Source organism: Echiichthys vipera (genome assembly GCF_963691815.1).
Source record: "Echiichthys vipera genome assembly, chromosome: X".
NCBI lineage: Eukaryota > Metazoa > Chordata > Actinopteri > Perciformes > Trachinidae > Echiichthys > Echiichthys vipera.
This window is the reverse complement of record NC_139825.1, coordinates 47,856,375-47,874,313: the sequence shown is the minus strand read 5'-3', so window position 1 is coordinate 47,874,313 and position 17,939 is coordinate 47,856,375. Positions and strand designations below refer to the sequence as shown.

At 39.9% G+C, this 17,939-nt stretch overlaps 1 protein-coding gene across 1 annotated transcript; it reads left to right on the top strand.

Annotated features, from left to right (window-relative positions):
• Positions 1-2,967: 2,967 nt before the first annotated feature.
• mcm2 (minichromosome maintenance complex component 2) lies at positions 2,968-17,939 on the top strand. Its single transcript, XM_083939396.1, has 20 exons — positions 2,968-2,990; positions 6,073-6,266; positions 6,364-6,536; positions 6,925-7,055; positions 7,166-7,304; positions 7,433-7,530; positions 7,983-8,104; positions 8,507-8,714; positions 10,236-10,370; positions 10,471-10,662; positions 10,910-11,003; positions 11,095-11,173; positions 11,308-11,479; positions 11,577-11,703; positions 12,528-12,640; positions 12,728-12,892; positions 13,016-13,090; positions 15,587-15,769; positions 15,862-16,017; positions 17,249-17,939. The coding sequence occupies exons 1-20, from the start codon at positions 2,985-2,987 to the stop codon at positions 17,357-17,359; spliced, it is 2,673 nt and encodes an 890-aa protein (XP_083795522.1). The 5' UTR covers positions 2,968-2,984; the 3' UTR covers positions 17,360-17,939.

The window sequence follows — 17,939 nt, the reverse complement described above, 5'->3', positions numbered from 1 at the left end:
GGACCAGTCCCAGCCTGGTCCTGGTCCTGGTCCAGGTCCAGTCCCAGCCTGGTCCTGGTCCTGGTCCTGGTCAGATGCGTACATGAACTGATGAAGCCTCTTGGATGAGAGGTGAAACGTCTTCCAGTTGCTTTTGACTGAAGTTGCTTTGAGGAGAACGACGACCTGGACACATGAGAACATTCACAGACTTAAAGCTTCATATTTACGTCACTGACAAAATTGCCTTTTCTTTAAATTTAGGACTTGAAAAATGACCTGAATGTTGTTTTTAAGTCAGAAACTCGAGATTCAAACGCAGCATGAACGCCTCATTATACTCGCAGCATGACCCGCGTCTACAATTGGACGTATACAGCATGTGCTACATACTAATCATCGTAACGTTTTACCTTTTTAATACAAAAAATCAACTTACTTTGACTTTTATACTCATTGGAAACGTTGCAAACATCTCACTGTCAGTCAATCTTCACCATCAGAGACAAACATGGTGCAATATTTAACTGTTTTGTTCTCAATGTTTGTTTTTTGTTTACATCTGTGGGCGCCATTTCCTTTTTGCATTGCATTATGGGAAAATAGTGTCTCTAATCATCCAACCACACATTTCTGTCTGTATTTATATAATTTCCCTTAATTCACATCCTTAAAATACGCCTTAAACAGCCTCTGAAGTACAGATTGTTTATTTTATAATGTTTTAATTTACATTATATTTCCATAAATGAATGTTTTTTAGTGTAACGGGAAAATTACGTTAGAAGAAACAACAAAAACCCATTAAATTAACTGGAAACAGCAAAAACATTTATTTTTGTGCACTGGTTTTCATGTGAAATGACGGAAATAACTCAACTAAATGTAAAATTCTGAACATTTTAACTCTTTTCAGCTGCTTCATGTTTTTAAAACTTCACTTTTCTGTTCGAGCCGGCGGCCATTTTGATACCAATGAGTGAGAATCAAGTGATTTGTGATATTTATTTATCTTTCTGCACTAAAATAACTTTAAAAAGAGATTTAATTTGTCTGCTTTGATTCTTTTTTTTGTTTATTTTACTTTTATTTCACAAAATGCAGGAGCTCTTCTGTTGTTTTGATATTGTATATAAGGTTTTGTTTTGTTACAGATGTTAAAATGCAAAGTTTGAAAGGGGCGGTGTGATGATTCACGACGGATTTCATGACTAATCATGAATAAAACTTGAGGTGTTGGTTTTACTTGTTGGTTTTTTATTGTCACTAATGTATTTTCACTTTAAAACTTTAGTTTTTGGTCGTTTTTATGCAGAAATTAAAATGTAAAAAGTAAATTAAGGGAAGGTTTTCGTTGCCTAAGTGCACGAGATTGCTGGATTAATACTGTATATTTAACAACTAAGTAATATTTACTACTTTAATTAGAAATAATGCGACTTGCAGCTGCTCATGGAGGAATTGTTGGGTCTCTGTAAATCATAATAGTGTGGTTTAGAGTTACTCTACATGTAAAGTGTCTTAAAATAACTTTTGTTATGATTTGACACTGTAAATTAAATTAAATTAAATTAAATTGATAAAAGATCAGATTCATTTTTATACCAAAATAAGATTTACACCGTTTGGAATTAAATAAAACAAATTAAAACTGAATTATGGTCACACATTACGCTATCCAAGTGTTATTATATATTTTATCTATTTACAAATGTACTTATTTTTCATATATTTATTAATTTTTAGGTATTTGGTCTAGGTCAGGGGTCTGCAGCCCGAGGCTCTCGGGTCCCTTTTCAGTGGCTCCTGCAGCTTTGCCAGAAAATAACATGGAAATAATTGTGTTTTTTGCACGGTGGCACCTGTTCTCTTGGAGTTCAAGGTGATTTTTAACAAATATTATGTGAAACTAAAATATGAGTCACATGCTGCGGCTCTCGCACATTTCCCTGCTAATCTGGAGTAAAACACTGATCGGAGGAGAACAGTGTGTTGTGTGGAGAGTTCAGTTTGCTTTCACTGCCAACATTGATGTAACCTGTACGATTAATATGTGGTGAGAAATTAGAAAACTATTTTTTTTATAACAGGTAATAATAATCATAATAGGAATTAAATGTTTTACAGTTTTCTTTATTTTTCTATAATTTCATAAATGCAACAAACTGTAGTTTTTTTGTATATATCATATAACTGTATATATATACAACTTTAATAGGTGTGAGATCAAATAGGTTTTGCGGCTCCAGACAAAATTTACTTGGTGAAGAGGCGACAAAATGAATTTTCGATTTATTTTTATATTTAATTCTTAATTGGTATTAATCTTACATTATTATACAAATGTTATATTTTTATTTATTCATTGACTTTTTTCATTTATTTATATATTTATCATACATATTATACAGATGTTATTATATATTTTATTTATTAATTTACTTATTTTTAATTCATTTATATATTAATTAATTGTTTGGTATTAACTTTTGGCATTTTTTGGTATAATTATTATACAAATGTAATTGTGTATTTATTCATTTATTTATTTTTTGGTATTTATTAAACATTATTTTACAAATGTTATATATAAACAATTATTTATTTATTTTTCATTTATTTATATATTTATAATTTTTTGGTATTTATTGAACATTATTTTACAAATGTTATTATATATATATTATTTATTTATTTACTTATTTATTTTTCATTTATTTATATTTATTCATTTTTTGGAACCATAGACTTTGGGGCGTGGCCCAAATATTCCCGGGAAAAGAAAAACGTCACGTCATAACCTCCGCCCCGCCTCCGTAACACGGAACAACCAATCAAAAGACGCTACGTCAGAGGCTTAACTGAATATTCGTGATTTTTCGCGGGCTTTGAGTGTCACGTGGTCGTTTGGCGCGAAAAGCGGGCTCGGGGCAGGAGGAAGTGGAAGCAGCAGCAGAAGAAGAAGTTGTTTCTTCAGCAGCAGAAGAAGAAGACGCAGCGCAACAATGGCGGTGAGTGAAAAACCGTTAAAAACAGACGTTAACGGCTGTTTTTAACGGTTTACTTTGATTAATTTAGGAAAATAAAGTTAATTAAACACATTTAAGTTCGTAGTTTTGAGTTTTAAGCTGTTTATATGTTTAATATTTTACCTTTAGTCCTCATCACAACAATGACAGAGACGGAGTTTTACTTTTAAAACGTTTTTAAAATAAAAAACAAGTTGAATTTAAAGTGTTTTTTAAAATAAAACGATATTAAATCCACTTACATGAACATTTATATGTTATTTATTGTTTGTTTTATTCGTCTTGTTGCTGTAAAGAGCAGACCTGCCATGTGGTTGATTAATTTTCTAATTTAATAAACAATAAATTCATGTTTTTGGGTTAAAAATCAACTTTAAAACATGTAAAATAAACATATTTAATTAAAAAATAACCACAGACGGATGCATAACATATTACCTTACACTTTCACCTGTTTAGGTTTTCAGTAAAAATGCATTAATATAGAAAATATCATCCACATGTTTAATTATTTCTAATTCTCCTTATTTTATTGTGTTTTATTCCACTTTAATTTCTCATGTTTACTTTGTTTTATCGTGTTTCTTTTGTTTTTACCACATGGCTGCAAGAAGAATCATTTTCTTACTATAACATTAACATTTATTAATTATATTACCGTGTTTTAACAGTATTACAACTAAAAATCAGACGCTTTAAGCACCTTTTGTGGATTTTATCTTATATTAAATTACATTAAATGTTAATATGTAGTTTACTCTTTTACTGGAGTGAAATCTTTGTGCAAAATAAGTTAAAATTAAGTTTATTTACGATGAATGACGAGTTAAAACATTATTCTGCTTTAAACACTCGTTAATTAATTAAAAACAAATATAATTTTGTAAGTTTTGCATAAAAACAAACAAAATGTAAAGGAATAGTATAAAAACTAGACAGAATGAGCAAATAAGAGCAATAATAATTAATTATTATTGTTTTAAAAAATCTTATACAACCTGTCCGTTGCTCTTGAAATGTTTGTTTTCTTTTTAAATATTTTATTTATTAATGTACTAATTTTCTAAAGTCATATGTTTATTTTTTAATACTAATTTTCCCTGAATTTATTAGTTAACTCATTATTTATTTATAATACGTTTTTATACAAATGATTATCGCATAATAACAAACAAAACGTGAAGAAATAAATAAAAACAACTTTAAACAGAATGAGCAAATAAGAGCATTAATAATTCATTGTTATTTAAAATAATCTTATGAAGCTAAAATTAAGTTTATTTATGATGAATGACGAGTCAAAACATTATTCTGCTTTAAACACTCGTTAATTAATTAAAAACAAATATAATTTTGTAAGTTTTGCATAAAAACAAACAAAACGTGAAGAAATAAGATAAAAACTAGACAGAATGAGCCAATAAGAGCAATAATAATTAATTATTACTGTTTTAAAAAATCTTAAACAGCATATCCGTTGCTTTTGAAATGTTTTTTTGTTTTTTAAATATTTTATTTATTAATGTACTAATTTTTTAAAGACATGTTTATTTTTTGATGCCAATTTTCCCTGAATTTATTAATTAACTCATTATTTATTTATAATACGTTTTTACACAACTGATTATCGCATAATAACAAACAAAACGTGAAGAAATAAATATAAACAACTTTAAACAGAATGAGCAAATAAGAGCAATAATAATTCTTTGTTATTGTCTAAAATAATCTTATGAAGCTTAAATAAAGTTTAAAATTAGGTTTATTTATGATGAATGAGGAGTTAAAACATGATTCTGCTTTAAACACTCTAATTATTTAAAAACAATTTTGTAAGTTTTGCATAAAAACAAACAAAACGTGAAGAAATAAAATAAAAACTAGACAGAATGAGCAAATAAGAGCAATAATAATTAATTATTACTGTTTTAAAAAACCTTATTGAACCTGTGCGTTGCTCTTGAAATGTTTGTCTGTTTTTTAAATATTTTATTTATTAATGTACTAATTTTCTAAAGTCATATGTTTATCTTTTGATACTAATTTTCCCTGAATTTATTAATTAACTCATTATTTATTTATAATACATTACTATACAAATGAGTGTCGCTTATTAATAAACAAAACGTGACGAAATAAAATATAAACAACTTTAAACAGAATGAGCAAATAAGAGCATTAATAATTCATTGTTATTGTCTAAAATAATCTTATGAAGCTTAAATAAAGTTTAAAATTAAGTTTATTTATGATGAATGAGGAGTTAAAACATGATTCTGCTTTAAACACTCTAATTATTTAAAAACAATTTTGTAAGAGTTTTGCATAAAAACAAACAAAACGTGAAGAAAAAATATAAAAACTAGACAGAATGAGCAAATAAGAGCAATAATAATTAATTATTGCTTAAAAAAATCTTTAAAATGTTTGTTGAAATGTTTCTTGGTTTTTTAAATATTTTATTTATTAATGTTTATTTTTTATTATTTTTAAAAGTTTTTTAATACTAATTTTCCCTGAATTTATTAATTAACTCTTTATTTATTGTACATTATTATACAGATTAGTTTTGCATAATAACCAAAATAAAAGTGAAGAAATAAAATAAAAACAACTTTAAACAGAACCAGCAAGTAAACTTTAAATGATTTAATTCACATAAAAAGGTGTAATTAAATATACACCACCATGTAAAAACACTTGGTTTAAAATGCAGAGGTTTAATTTACTGTAAAGTCCTGAGTGTGTTATTAGTTTATATTTATATTTTTCTACTATTAAGCATTACATTTTTAATGTTGTTGCTGATTTAAACTACTTTACTCGGTTGTTTATATTTTATATTTAAGTATTTGTCAGTAAAACCTTAATTTTTTATTTGCGTAGAAGAGATAAAAGTCGAATTTTCAATAATAATATAAATTATTACCACAATATAAATAATATCTACAACAAGAACATTTGCTGCACTCCGCATGAATCCTGGCTGTGCGGCGCCGTAGGCCGCCGATGATGTCTTGCACTCGAGAAAACAGTCGTAGTAACGCGTCGGTGTCGTCCGCAGGATTCCTCCGAGTTGTCCCACATGGCCACCAGCCCCAGCCGCGCCTCCAGGAGAGGAGACATGACCTCCAGCCCCGGGCGAGACCTGCCACCCTTCGAGGACGAGTCCGAGGGTCTCCTGGGGGAAGGAACGCTGCCCGAGGAGGAGGAGGAAGACGGGGACGGAGAGGAGCTGATTGGGGACGGGATGGAGAGGTGAGGATGAGCGGACGCTAGATTTACCGCGTTCGAACGTTTGTTTTCAGGGTTCAGGTTAAACACGTTTGTTCCCGCTCTCTCTTTCTGCGCTCAGGGATTATCGAGCCATCCCGGCGCTGGATCAGTACGAGGCGGAAGGTCTGGACCTCGACGAGGAGGATCTGTCGGAGATGTCTCCCGGAGCTCGGGCCGCCGCCGAGGAGGCCATGAGGAGGCGGGACAGGGAGCAGGGCGTCAGTGGGCGGCTGAGGAGAGGACTGCTCTACGGTGAGGAACCACGTTTGGCTCGTTAGCGACTGACTTCTCTGACGCATAACTTCGTCAAAATACGGACACACGGGCGTGATGCGTACGCTTTAAGGATAAATGTGAACGGCGCTCAATGGGGAGGTCGTTTATTTAAGGTTTATCGTGCTGGAAAAACTTGGAAATGCACCTTTAAATGCTGAAAAGGTGCTTAAATCTGTCTTTGGAAACGGCGTGGGAGCCCCCGTGCGTAGATGCGTCTTGTTTACGCCCCCCTGAGGCATCATGGGAAATGTAGTTTCATTGTTGTTTTTGTGACAAACGACAAATTTTGCTCAACAAAAAAGAAGCAGAGGTGTTTTAAAGAGGGGAACGAGTGAATAATGTATTTATTTTTACCGTCCTCCAGACAGCGAAGACGAGGATGACGAGCGCCCGGCGGCTCGGCGGAGGAGGTTAGCCGAGCGGGCGGTGGAGGGCCCTGCAGATGGCGAGGAAGAGGAAATGATCGAGAGCATCGAGAACTTGGAGGACATGAAGGTTGTTGTTTGTTGTAACACATATACGAGATAATTCTGCAGCTTCTGGTACTTTACGGTGGCGTTTGTGGTGGCAGCGGAGGGTCTGACGATATTTTTCCCGCCCTGCAGGGTCACACGGTGAGGGAGTGGGTATCCATGGCGGCTCCCATGTTGGAGATTCACAACCGTTTCAAGAACTTCCTGCGGACGCACGTGGACGAGAACGGCCACAACGTCTTCAAGGAGAAGATCAGCGACATGTGCAAAGGTAACGGTTTTATAAAGCGTGTGTGTGTGTGTCTCCCTCCGTGTGTGTGTGTGTGCGTGCGTGCGTGTGTGTGTGTGTGTGTGTGTGTGTGTGACATACGTGTTAAATGGACGCATCTGTGGTTCCAGAGAATCGAGAGAGTCTGGTCGTGAACTACGAGGACCTCGCCGCCAGAGAGCACGTTCTGGCGTACTTCCTGCCAGAGGCTCCCACTGAGATGCTGAAGGTGAGTTTCTTTCTTTTTTTGTCATAATAAACAGTTTATTTATTTATTTATTCATGAAAATATAAACTTTGAGCTTTTTTAAGAGCGTTCAGGAAACTTTTACACCAAACTTAAACTAAATCTGGTGCGTTTGGCTCGGGTTGTAGTTCGTGTTTTCATAAATTTACACTGGAAATCAACTTTAATCACTTTATTTTGTGAGTAAAATTAAATTATGCAGTGATAATTGTGAGAAGAGAAGATTTAAATAATGTTTTTAGGGCTATAGGATTAAAAACGAACAGGAAGTGAATCTTTATAACCATGTTTTAACAGCAATAAAACCAAAAATCTGATTTCTGTCCGTGTAATGTAAAAAGGTCAGAGTGAACACGAAACCAGGACCTAAAGAAGAACCAAACCTGTGTGTGTGTGTGTTTTTAACGTGTGTGTTGTTAACGATGTGTCGGCAGGTTTTCGATGACGCAGCCAAAGAGGTGGTGCTGGCCATGTACCCGAAATACGACCGCATCGCACACGAGATCCACGTCCGCATCTGCAACCTGCCGTTAGTCGAGGAGATCCGCTCGCTCAGGTAACGTTTCTAACTCTCCTCACGTCTTGTCTACTTCTTTAGCGTTCGTCTCGTCCGTCCTGGTGATCGGTGCGTGATTTCAGAGTTGGTTCTGTGAGGATTCGTGCGTTACATTTGGATGTAATTACATTTAAATGGCTCTGGCGTCCATGTTTGTTGGGGTTTGCAGGCAGGAAGTTGTCTGTCTAAGCTGTCAGTCTGCAGCTCATAATTACGATATCACCTACACGAGGTTTCTGTTTTCATGAGTCGTGTGCTACAGATTGTAAAGCCCTCAGGGGCGGCGGTACTTCATTGTTATATAAATAAATATGACTTTACGCTCTGCTGTAAACACACAAACACTGCATGAATCACTTTCTCCTGAGACGCCTGAATCAATATGAGTCTCCTCTTCTTCAGGCAGCTCCACCTGAACCAGCTGATCCGGACAAGCGGCGTGGTGAGCAGCTGCACCGGCGTCCTCCCTCAGCTCGGCATGATCAAGTACAACTGTAACAAGTGCAACTTTGTGCTGGGACCCTTCTTCCAGTCCCAGAACCAGGAGGTGAAGCCGGGCTCCTGTCCCGAGTGTCAGTCCCTCGGGCCATTTGAAATCAACATGGAGGAGGTGAGGTGTTGGTTTGGATTCGAACGTTAATACGAGGGATATCGAGACGCGTCACACACTCAGTATCCTGAGTATTCACCGCGTGAGTGTGTGTGTGAGAAAATATGTTGACTACGGCTGCATGATGTTTCACTACGGCTTTTTTCTGCACTATACAAAAGGAAAACTTGCTTTTTTTAAGAAGTTTTCCATCATTAATCTAATATTTTATTAAGGTAGGTCCGCCACAGTTTCATAACGAACCGAAAATACTTTTACGCGAGATTGATAAAGGATTGTGGGATGAGGTTCAGCACCTCTAAATCTGAGGCCGTGGCTCTCAGCAGGAAACCGGTGGATTGTTACTCCAGGTAGGGAATGAGTCCTGACCCCAAGTGAAGGAGTTCAAGTACCTCTGGATCATGTTCATGAGTGAGGGGACGATGGAGCGTGAGTTTGGCCGGAGAATCGGAGCAGCGGGGGCGGAGCTGCAGTCGCTCTACTGCACCGTTGTGATGAACAGAGAGCTGAGGAAGACAAAGCTCTGGATCTACGGCTCAGTCCTGGTTCCTACCCTCACCTGTGGTCATGACCCAAAAGAACCAGGTCCAGGTCCAAGCGGCTGAAATGTGTTTCCTCAGGAGGGGGTCTGGAGTCTCCCTTAGAGAGAGGGGGAGAAGTTCAGCATCCGTGAGGAACTCGGAGTAGAGCCGCTGCTCCTTTGCGTTGAAAGGAGCCAGTTGAGGTGGTTCAGGATCATCTGGTAAGGATGAACGCTGGGCGCCTCCCTAGGGAGGTGTTCCAGGCACGTCCTCGGGAAAGACCCAGGACCAGGTGGAGAGATTAGATCTCCACACTGGCCTGGGAACGCCTCAGGATCCCCCAGTTAGAGCTGGTTAATGTGGCCCAGGAAAGGGAAGTTTGGGGTCCCCTGCTGGAGCTTCTGCCCCCGAGACCTGAGCCCGGATAAGAGGCTGAAGATGAGATGAGAGACTGATAAAATCGCCATAACAGCTCAATACAATAACATACAATTACAATAACACAAATTAAGTAACAAACGGTGCGTTAAAAGGCAGGAGGTGCAGAGAATTATAAACATGAGGCGATCTAAACGTACCAGTGTGAGGAGAACACTAAATAAGTAAAGAGTGGTAATAAAATGGGGTTATGTAAGAGGTAAAGCCCAGTGAAAAGCGGCCCAGTAATGGATGTATGAACTGGGTTTTAGTGTCTGTGTCCTGGCAGATGAATTATAGATTTTGATCTCGCCTGGCAGGAAAGATTCAGACTCAATAATTCATCTGCCTCTGCCAGGGTTAGACGGATAATTGTACAGAGTAATAACAAAGTTCTTTATGGATCTAACCTCTCAAAGTTCACCAGATTGATGCGATACTGTTATTTTTACACTGCAGTGTCAGTTTTTCCAATATCGAGCAGCTCTAAAATATATTTAAAAGGAACAGAAAGTGTTTCCTCCCTTTCGTCTTTCTCTCCTCGTCTCCAGTGAATTAACCAATCCTCACCTCCCTCCTGCAGACTGTGTACCAGAACTACCAGAGAATCAGCATGCAGGAAAGCCCCGGGAAGGTCGCTGCTGGCCGCCTCCCGCGCTCCAAAGACGCCATCCTGCTGGCCGACCTCGTGGACAGCTGCAAGCCTGGTGACGAGATCGTGAGTGGAGTTTAAAAACATGAATATATAAACTTTTATCCTTGAAAACAAGAATTAAACGAGGTGGGAAAAGTGAAAACTGTGTATTTTTTCCTCTCAGGAACTGACGGGCATCTACCACAACAACTACGACGGCTCTCTGAACATGGCCAACGGCTTCCCGGTGTTCGCCACGGTGATCTTAGCCAACCACATCACCCGCAGAGACCAGGGCGTCGCCGTGGCCGAGCTGACCGACGAAGACGTCAAGGCAATCGTCGCCCTGTCCAAGGACGAACGCATCGGAGAGAGGGTGAGGAAGTCACACACCCACACACGTCTGAAGGTTCCCTGCAGGTGAAACGGTTTAAAAAGACGACTTTACGGCTTTAAAGCGGTTATTTGTGTCATGATGTGTTCAAGGACAGTCGGAAAATGGCGATAAATGCTGTAATTTTGGTTTTGGGTGTATGTAGTAAGTAGTAGCTGTGTTACCTGCCACAGATAAAGCCGCTACCTCCTGTGCAGACGTTTCCTAACACGCATTCTGTCGCCTGTAGATCTTTGCCAGCATGGCGCCGTCCATCTACGCTCACGAGGACATCAAGCGTGCCCTGGCTCTGGCGCTGTTTGGAGGAGAGCCCAAGAATCCCGGTAACTACCAGCCTGTTGCAGTAAAAACACGTTTATATCTGCGCCCTCCTGCTCTGTTTTTTCAACTCTTTTCTTGATCTCTCTCGTGCAGGCGGGAAACACAAAGTGCGCGGAGACCTCAACGTGCTGCTGTGTGGAGACCCGGGGACCGCCAAGTCCCAGTTCCTCAAGTACGGACACCTGAAATAAACTTAAAACCCCTTTTTCTTTATATCTGACGTTACTCTTGAAGTGTGGAAGCGACCAGACATTTATTCACATGAATGTAAAGAAAGCTGATGGATTTCTCTCCCTCTCTCTGCAGGTACGTGGAGAAGGTGTCGAGTCGCTCAGTGTTCACCACGGGTCAGGGCGCCTCTGCCGTAGGTCTGACCGCTTACGTCCAGAGACACCCGGTCAGCCGCGAGTGGACGCTGGAGGCCGGAGCGCTGGTGCTGGCCGACCGCGGCGTCTGTCTGATCGATGAGTTCGACAAGGTGAGCTCTACCGACCTCTGCGCTTCTGAGTTATTCCGTTCATCGTGCGTTGAAATAATAAACATCCAGCGGTGCTCGCTTCTTCTTCTCCTCCCAGATGAACGACGCAGACAGGACGAGCATCCACGAGGCCATGGAGCAGCAGAGCATCTCCATCTCCAAGGCCGGCATCGTCACCTCGCTGCAGGCCAGGTGCACCGTCATCGCCGCTTCTAACCCCATCGGTACGTAGCGCACCTGCATTCTGATACTCCGGATCTACTACTGCGGTGTTTTCTGACCCACAATCCTTTGCGTGACATGAATCACGGACAGTGTAAGGCTGATATATCCGCACGCATGTTTTCCGGTGGATTGCTTACTCCAGGTAGGGAATGAGTCCTTACCCCAAGTGAAGGAGTTCAAGTACCTCGGGATCATGTTCACGAGTGAGGGGACGATGGAGCGTGAGTTTGGCCGGAGAATCGGAGCAGCGGGGGCGGTGTTACAGTCGCTGTACCGCACCTTTGTGACCAAAAGAGAGCTGAGGAAGGCAAAGCTCTCGATCTACCGGTCAATCTTCGTTCCTACCCTCACCTATGGTCACGAAAGCTGGGTCATGACCCAAAGAACCAGGTCGCGAGTACAAGCGGCCGAAATGGGTTTTCTCAGGAGGGGGGCTGGAGTCTCCCTTAGAGATAGGGTGAGAAGTTCAGCATCCGTGAGAAACTCGGAGTAGAGCCGCTGCTCCTTTGCGTTGAAAGGAGCCAGTTGAGGTGGTTCGGGCATCTAGTAAGGATGCCCCCTGGGCGCCTCCCTAGGGAGGTGTTCCAGGCACGTCCAGCTGGGAGGAGGCCTCGGGGAAGACCCAGGACTAGGTGGAGAGATTAGATCTCCACACTGGCCTGGGAATGCCTCAGGATCCCCCAGTTAGAGCTGGTTAATGTGGCCCGGGAAAGGGAAGTTTGGGGTCCCCTGCTAAAGCTGCTGCCCCCGCGACCCGACCCCGGATAAGCGGGTGAAGATGAGATGAGATGAGATGTTTTCACCGCGTTCTGTTTCCTCGCAGGCGGCCGGTACGACCCCTCCCTGACCTTCTCTGAGAACGTGGACCTGACGGAGCCCATCGTGTCTCGCTTTGACGTGCTGTGCGTCGTCCGAGACACCGTCGACCCCGTACAGGTAAACACACGCTTGTATACCTTTTTAATGTAACGCTACCCTGGTATCAGACACTCACCGCTCCGCTCGCTCTTTTTCCAAAACCAGGACGAGATGTTGGCTCGCTTCGTGGTCGGCTCCCACATCAAGCATCACCCCAGCAGCAAGGAAGGGGGCGTGGCCTTAGAGGACGTGGTTCTGCCCAACACGTTTGAGGTGCCGCCGATCCCTCAGGAGCTCCTGAGGAAGTACATCATCTACGCCAAGGAGCGGGTACGGACAGGCTCCATCTGCAGAAACGCCTTTCTGTTTGTTTTTAAACGTCGCTTGACCGGTTAAGTTTCACTGCGATTTTTGCGGTAAACGCCGCTTCATTTTCATTTCCTGCGTCTACAGATTCATCCCAAACTGCACCAGATGGATCAGGACAAGGTCGCTCGCATCTACAGCGACCTCCGCAAAGAGTCGATGGTGAGTTTCCCTTTTTTCAGTGACGCGTAAACATGTTTAAAAAAGGATCGTTTACACTCAGGGTCATAATTCGTTCATTAAAATATACTTATTTACTTTATTTTGGTCATTTTTCACTGATAAGATTCAATACACTTTAATAAACGATAAATAAACATTATTTTAATGAATTTCTTGCATTAATAAACTTGAAAAATATGTAATAAAAAAGCAAAACAGGAAACTAAAATGACTAAACATGATCTTAACCTGAAAACTGACTTTTTGGGCTGTTTTCCTTCTTTAACATGTATTTATTTTGATTAACTTTGTCTGTTTGCGTCTGTAGATTTGTGTTAAATTCACCAAATTCAAGTTGGCGTAAGAAAACGCCTCGTTTCAGGAAACTTGTCGTACAAAAAACAGCTTTAATGTCGTCAAATAGGGAAGTTTCGTGTTTTTATGTGTTAATGTTTTTTGACTCTTTTTACCTGTAGCGTCTCAAAATGTGTAAATTTGACGATAAATCTGTTTAAATGTTTTTAAATCTGCACTTTTCAGGCACCAAACTTTAGTTTCTTGCATTAATAAACTTAAAAAATATATAATAAAAAAGCAAAAACAGGAAACTGAAATGACTGATCGTGATCTTAAGGCGAAACGCTGCTGCGAAAACATGAAAACTGACATTTTGGGCTGTTTTCCTTCTTAAACGTGTTTATTTTGACTTCACTTGCGTCTGTAGATTTCTGTTAAATTCACTAAACGTTAGCGTGAGATTTCCTCATTTCAAGAAAAACAGCTTTAATGTCGTCAAATAGGGAAGTTTCATGTTTTTATGTGATGATATTTTTGACTCTATTCAGCTGAAGCGTCTCAAAATGTGTGAATTTCACAATAAATCAGTTTAAATGTTTTTAAATCTGCACTTTTCAGGCACCAAACTTTACACTTTCATTCCTCTTTAAGGTTTTCACATTTCCCAGCCTCATTTATGCAAAATTTATTCATAAAAACATGGAGAAAATAGATTATTTAAGGCAGTATTTTCTGATTTATGGAGTCATTTTAAAAAACCTTTTGACTTTCTTTTTTTTGTAATTAATTTTTTATTGATATTCTTCATCATCAATACAAATATGCTTCTTCACAAAATGCATTTCAAATATATGTATTCTTCGTATATTCATATTTGCTACAATTCCCAGTCTTTTTGTTTGTGTATATAAACATAACAGGCAAACAGAGAAAAGGAAAAAGAAGGAAAGAATAAAACTAAATAAACAAACAGAAAAAAAAATTAAAAAAGAACTTTTAGGGAGTGACATTTTCTTTGTAACCTTATTATTAAGTAAAAGTAAAATCAGGCCTAAGAGGCTTTACGTAGGAAACCCATTTCTGCCAGCAGGAAGCACATTGTTCTGATCTATAGTTGACAAATGCTGTTATCATCTCCATTTTATAAATGTCCATTGTAATTTCACCTTTTGACTTTCTGATATATATAAAACAAGAATTCTGGACTGGAAATGTATGAAAATTAGCTCAAATTTCATAATATAATGGCTCAATTTATAAATTTAAACCCTCTAACTTCAGCAAACTTAACAGAATTAGGTTAAATATTTGAGTCTGAAACTACGAAGTACTCTGCTGTCATGTTTTTGTTTATGTTCAGGATGAATCTTTCCTTCTTCCTCTTAGGATAAGGATAAGACACATTTGACTGAAAACCATTTAGGGCGCCCTCCCACTGTTCCTCCGTCCCGTGCCCCGTGCTTTAGGGTCCTTGTCCCCCCCTCCAGGCCCGTTTGTACTCACACTACCTGGGCCTCGGAGAATGCTTCTTGCTGCCTATACGTCATCACGCCGTAACACGTCACACGCATTGATGACGTCATGGTGATGTGTGGCTTTGTTTCCAGATCTTTCCGTAGACCTCGGAGTTTTTGTGCGTCTTGTCGACTGTTTTTGAATCTTTTCATCGACCAAATCTGCAGTAAACACTCCACCTCCGCATCACACCAACGTGAACCTTTCACCGCCATTGTTTTAAATGTCCGCGCATGGTCCCTCCTTCTTTTTTCTACGTCCCAACAGGCGCACAGGAAATGACCTCAGAACTGCCGTAGGCCTCGTGCTCGTACACGTGCACACGCTTGTGCTCGTATATGTGCAAACGTGCTTTACTAAAGCCCACCTCTCCCAAACGGGCCGTGGACGGCAAGCGTGCCGCTCCTAGACGTGGTACTGTTGCACTCACACTGGTCAAAGGAACCAGACTTTAGCCGTGAAACCTGTTTGGGCACGGGACAGAGGCACAGTGGGAGTGCGCCCTTAAACCCCACATATACGCCTGCCCATTAGATGTTTTATAATAGATTCAAAAATATGATTGTGGTTTTCATATCAGCCTTTATAGGTTTCTGCTCCACCCACACACGTGCTCGTTATCATGATGTATTTTGTTTATGTATGAAACTAAACTCATTGACGCTGGTTCGATCTCACCTGCAGGCGACCGGCAGCATCCCCATCACAGTCCGTCACATCGAGTCCATGATCCGCATGGCCGAGGCGCACGCCAAGATGCACCTGCGGGAGTACGTGATGGAGGACGACGTCAACATGGCGATCAGGGTGATGCTGGAGAGCTTCATCGACACGCAGAAGTTAAGCGTCATGAGGAGCATGCGGAAGGTGCGTGCGATCAGACGCGATCAGAGTGAGATCCAGCCGACGTTTCCCCGATGTGGTGTTTGACGTCTGTGTGTGTGTGTGTTTCCGTCTAGACGTTTGCTCGCTACCTCGCCTTCCGCAGGGACAACAACGAGCTGCTGCTGTTCATCCTCAAGCAGCTGATGGCCGAGCAGGTCGCCTACCAGAGGAACCGATACGGCGTCCAGAACGACACCATCGAGGTCTCAGAGAAAGACCTGCAGGAAAAGGTAACGATTGTTGCAGCGACGCAGACAAATGTGTTAGCATGCTAAGGCTAGCATTTTAGTATCTCACCAACATTATAAAGTGTAGAAAGTAAAAAAAAGAAAAGTGTAGCAAGTTAGCTTGGTAGCATGCTAACAATTTTGCTGTAGACTGCTAACATTGCGGTTAGCATTCATGAGCTATATTAGCATTAAAATCCAAGTAAAATGTCAGTTAGCTTCTGTAATATCACACATTTCATGTCAACAACCTCTCGGTCTAATTTACAGATAGTAAGCTAGATAGTTTAGCTAGCGGCTAAAAGGAGCTAACGAAGTTTAGCTTACACCACGCAAATACAGAAACTCACCCTGTCAAATGTGACTTGTGACCAAACCGACGCTAAAGTGCTAATAACAGGCCAGGGAACATAGGTATGCTTCCCCAACATGTAGGCCGAGGCAATGAATATGAACTAACATTACGGTTAGCATTCGTGAGCTATATTAGCATTAAAATCCAAGTAAAGTGGCAGTTAGCTTCTGTAATATCACACATTTAATGTCAACAACCTCTGTCTCATTTACACATAGCTTCGTTAGCTCCTTTTAGCCGCTAGCTAACGCAGTTTAGCATTGGTTTGGTCACCACAAGTCACATTTGACTGGATGAGTTTCTGTATTTGCGTGGCGTTAGCTAAAGTGCTAATAACAGGCCAGCAAATAGGTCTAGCTACTGGATATGAACTTGCTAATGGCTAGCAAGTAATATTTAACATGGTAGCATGCTAACATCAGTATTTTAGTATCTCACCAACAGTATAAAGTGTAGCAAGTAAAAAAAGAAAAGTGTAGAAAGTTAGCTTGGTAGCATGCTAACAATTTTGCTGTTGACTGCTAACATTGCGGTTAGCATTCATGAGCTATATTAACATTAAAATCCAAGTAAAATGTCAGTTAGCTTCTGTAATATCACACATTTCATGTCAACAACCTCTCGGTCTAATTTATAGATAGTAAACAATATTTGTAACAAACTAATATCCAAACAAACTCCTTCTTGCTCAGTTAGCTCCTTTTACACGCTAGCTAATGGAGTCTAGCGTCGGTTTGGTCCTTTAATGACTCCAGAAAATACAATTAAATAAAATAACTTGACGCCACCTTTATATAATGGGAGAGGAAACGCCTCTAATGATGATTGGAGTAATTTTAAAGGCCTTTATTTTGACGTGGCCTCTTCTTCTTCCTCCAGGCGAGACAGATCAACATCCACAACCTGACGTCCTTTTACGACAGCGACGTCTTCCGCACCAACAAGTTCAGCCACGACGGGAAGAAGAAAATGATCCTGCTGCAGATCTAACATCGAAACTTCTCACTTCTGCGATAAAAGTGCTTCACGAACTCTTGAAAGTACTTTTCCATCATCGGAAAGAGGCGGACGCGCGTACTTGTTCACGAATCACTCCCGTGTTTCTGTTTTCTGGATCTGTTTGGGCGACTGGACGTGAACGGTTCACGCTCAGAAGGTCAAATTATCACCGCACAGGAAGTGAAAGTTCAGTTTCAAAATAAGAGCTCACATTTGTGCGAAAAGACGTCAATGAAAGTTATTTAACTGCAGAAATATTGGATGAAAATATGAATTATAGGCGAATAAATAACAGTTCAGGTCGTGACGCTCGTCCTCCTGCGTCCCCCGTCTCTGTGTCCGCGCTCTGATTGTAAATAAATGTACATGTTTATGTCCCATGACTCTTCGTTTTCATGTTTAAAGCTTTTTTTCGGTGACGCAGCAGGAATTTACAACTTCATACTTGATAAAAGTGCAGGTTTGGATGTTTGATAGTTAGTTTTAAAGTTCGAACTCGTCCCTTTTTCTCTATTTTAAAATAAATGTGTCAGAAAATATCCTGTGTGTAAATAATTTTATTTTTGGGGCA

Coding starts and splice junctions, on each gene's coding strand:
- mcm2 (XM_083939396.1), top strand. Junction 7,305..7,432: donor GATCAGCGACATGTGCAAAG/GTAACGGTTTTA, acceptor CTGTGGTTCCAG/AGAATCGAGAGAGTCTGGTC. Junction 11,704..12,527: donor CGCCGCTTCTAACCCCATCG/GTACGTAGCGCA, acceptor GTTTCCTCGCAG/GCGGCCGGTACGACCCCTCC.